The 1,572-nt window shown below is 49.6% G+C and overlaps 1 protein-coding gene across 1 annotated transcript in view; it reads right to left on the bottom strand.

The window, feature by feature from the left end:
- The window catches only part of srrt (serrate RNA effector molecule homolog (Arabidopsis)), a 36,522-nt gene that overhangs the window by 31,587 nt on the left and 3,363 nt on the right, over positions 1–1,572 (bottom strand). The window contains exon 3 of the mRNA XM_048620012.1: positions 368–556. Coding sequence (XP_048475969.1) covers positions 368–556 — 189 coding nt within the window. The remainder of the gene's footprint in view (positions 1–367; positions 557–1,572) is intronic.

The following is a 1,572-nucleotide window of genomic DNA, read 5'->3' as shown; positions in this document are numbered from 1 at the left end:
AGAGGGGTCGGGGGGGGAGTGATAGAGGGGTCAGGAGGGGGCGGTGGTGATGCAGAAGAGGCGGGTGGAGGTCCTGGTGAGGAGGCTGGCTGGGTGCAACCCTGTGTGACACCGAGCCACATGTCCCTGTCTGGTGGGGGGTTATCAAGAAGGCAGGGTACGGGACTCTCCGAGCTAGCCCCTGACACAGTCTCTGAGAAATCGAAGAGGGACAAGCAGAACAAACAGGAGGGTACAAATCTTATCAAACAGCAATAAAGCAGAAACAGCTCCCATCAGTTACAGGCGGTTCATTAGCGGTTACACTTTCACTAATGAATGGCTGGTTAACAGGCACAAGGACGAGCTTTCTAACAGGTGCCCTCACCATTCCTCGTCTTTGTGAGCCAGGAAGAAGTCCTGCATCTGCTGGCGCCGAAACTCAATCTTGTATTCGTTGTAGCGTTTCACTGACTCCGTCTCATCCACGGAATCATCCAGGGACAGCAGGAACTCCTTGAAGGTCTTCATCACTGGGGGTGGAGGGCCCACCTCCAGGTCATGCAGATTGCCCAGCCTGGGGGTAAAAGGAACACTAACAGCGTCGGTACAGCATGCCCTTGAGTTTCACAGGAAAACCAAGCCACAACCTTCCGACCCACAGTGAGCTATCCCGGGGCAACAGGCACAGTGATGGGGCAGGGCTAGGGAAGGTCAAACAAATTTACACTCCATCACCTCTTATCTTTGAAGCACACACTCCTCACTCTGTCCAATGGTCTGTGGCCATTCCAGGTGGCAGCACACCACCCCTTTCTCAAGGCCAATAACCACAGGTCCTGCCAACCTCACCCACATCCCTTCAATGAATAAAGGCACAAACACACACCCATTCACATACTCATGTACACTTACACACACACAGACACACACACACACACACTTTTTATTCATACTGTGGGATGATGGCTGGGCCCAGTAATTATTGCCCCATCCCTAGTTGCCCTTGAGAAGGTGGGGGTGAGCTGCCTTCTTCAACCGCTGCAGTCCACCTGCTGTGGGTTGACCCACAATGTCCCTTAGGGAGGGAATTCCAAGGATTCTGACCCAGCGACAGTGAAGGAACGGCGGATATATTTCCAAGTCGGAACGGGGAGTCACTAGGAGTGGGAACTTGCAAAGGGGTGGTGTTCCCATATATCTGGTGCCTTTGTCCTTCTAGATGGAAGGCTTTATGTTAAAAGTGTTTTAAATTGGATTTTTTTTTATAAAGAATTGATGAGCAGAATTTGTCTGAGGAGGAATATATTGGCCTTGGAGGGAGTAAATATAGGCTTACAAGAATGATGCTTAGACTTCATGGGTTAAGCTATGAGGAGAGATTATACAAGTCAGGTCTGTTTTCCCTAGAATTTAGAGGTTAAAGGGTGATCTGATCGAGTCTTCAAGATATTAACAGGAAAAGTCAAGAGTGGATAAGGATAAAATATTTGCACTGTCTGGGGGTTCTTGAACTGGAATCATAGTCGTGCAGCATGGAAACATACCCTTCGGCCCAACTTGTCCGTGCTGACCCAGATATCCTAAATTAAT

Source organism: Rhincodon typus, chromosome 45, assembly GCF_021869965.1.
Source record: "Rhincodon typus isolate 14 chromosome 45, sRhiTyp1.1, whole genome shotgun sequence".
Classification (NCBI taxonomy): domain Eukaryota; kingdom Metazoa; phylum Chordata; class Chondrichthyes; order Orectolobiformes; family Rhincodontidae; genus Rhincodon; species Rhincodon typus.
The sequence above is the reverse complement of the archived record's forward strand: the minus strand, read 5'-3'. Positions and strand labels throughout refer to the sequence as shown.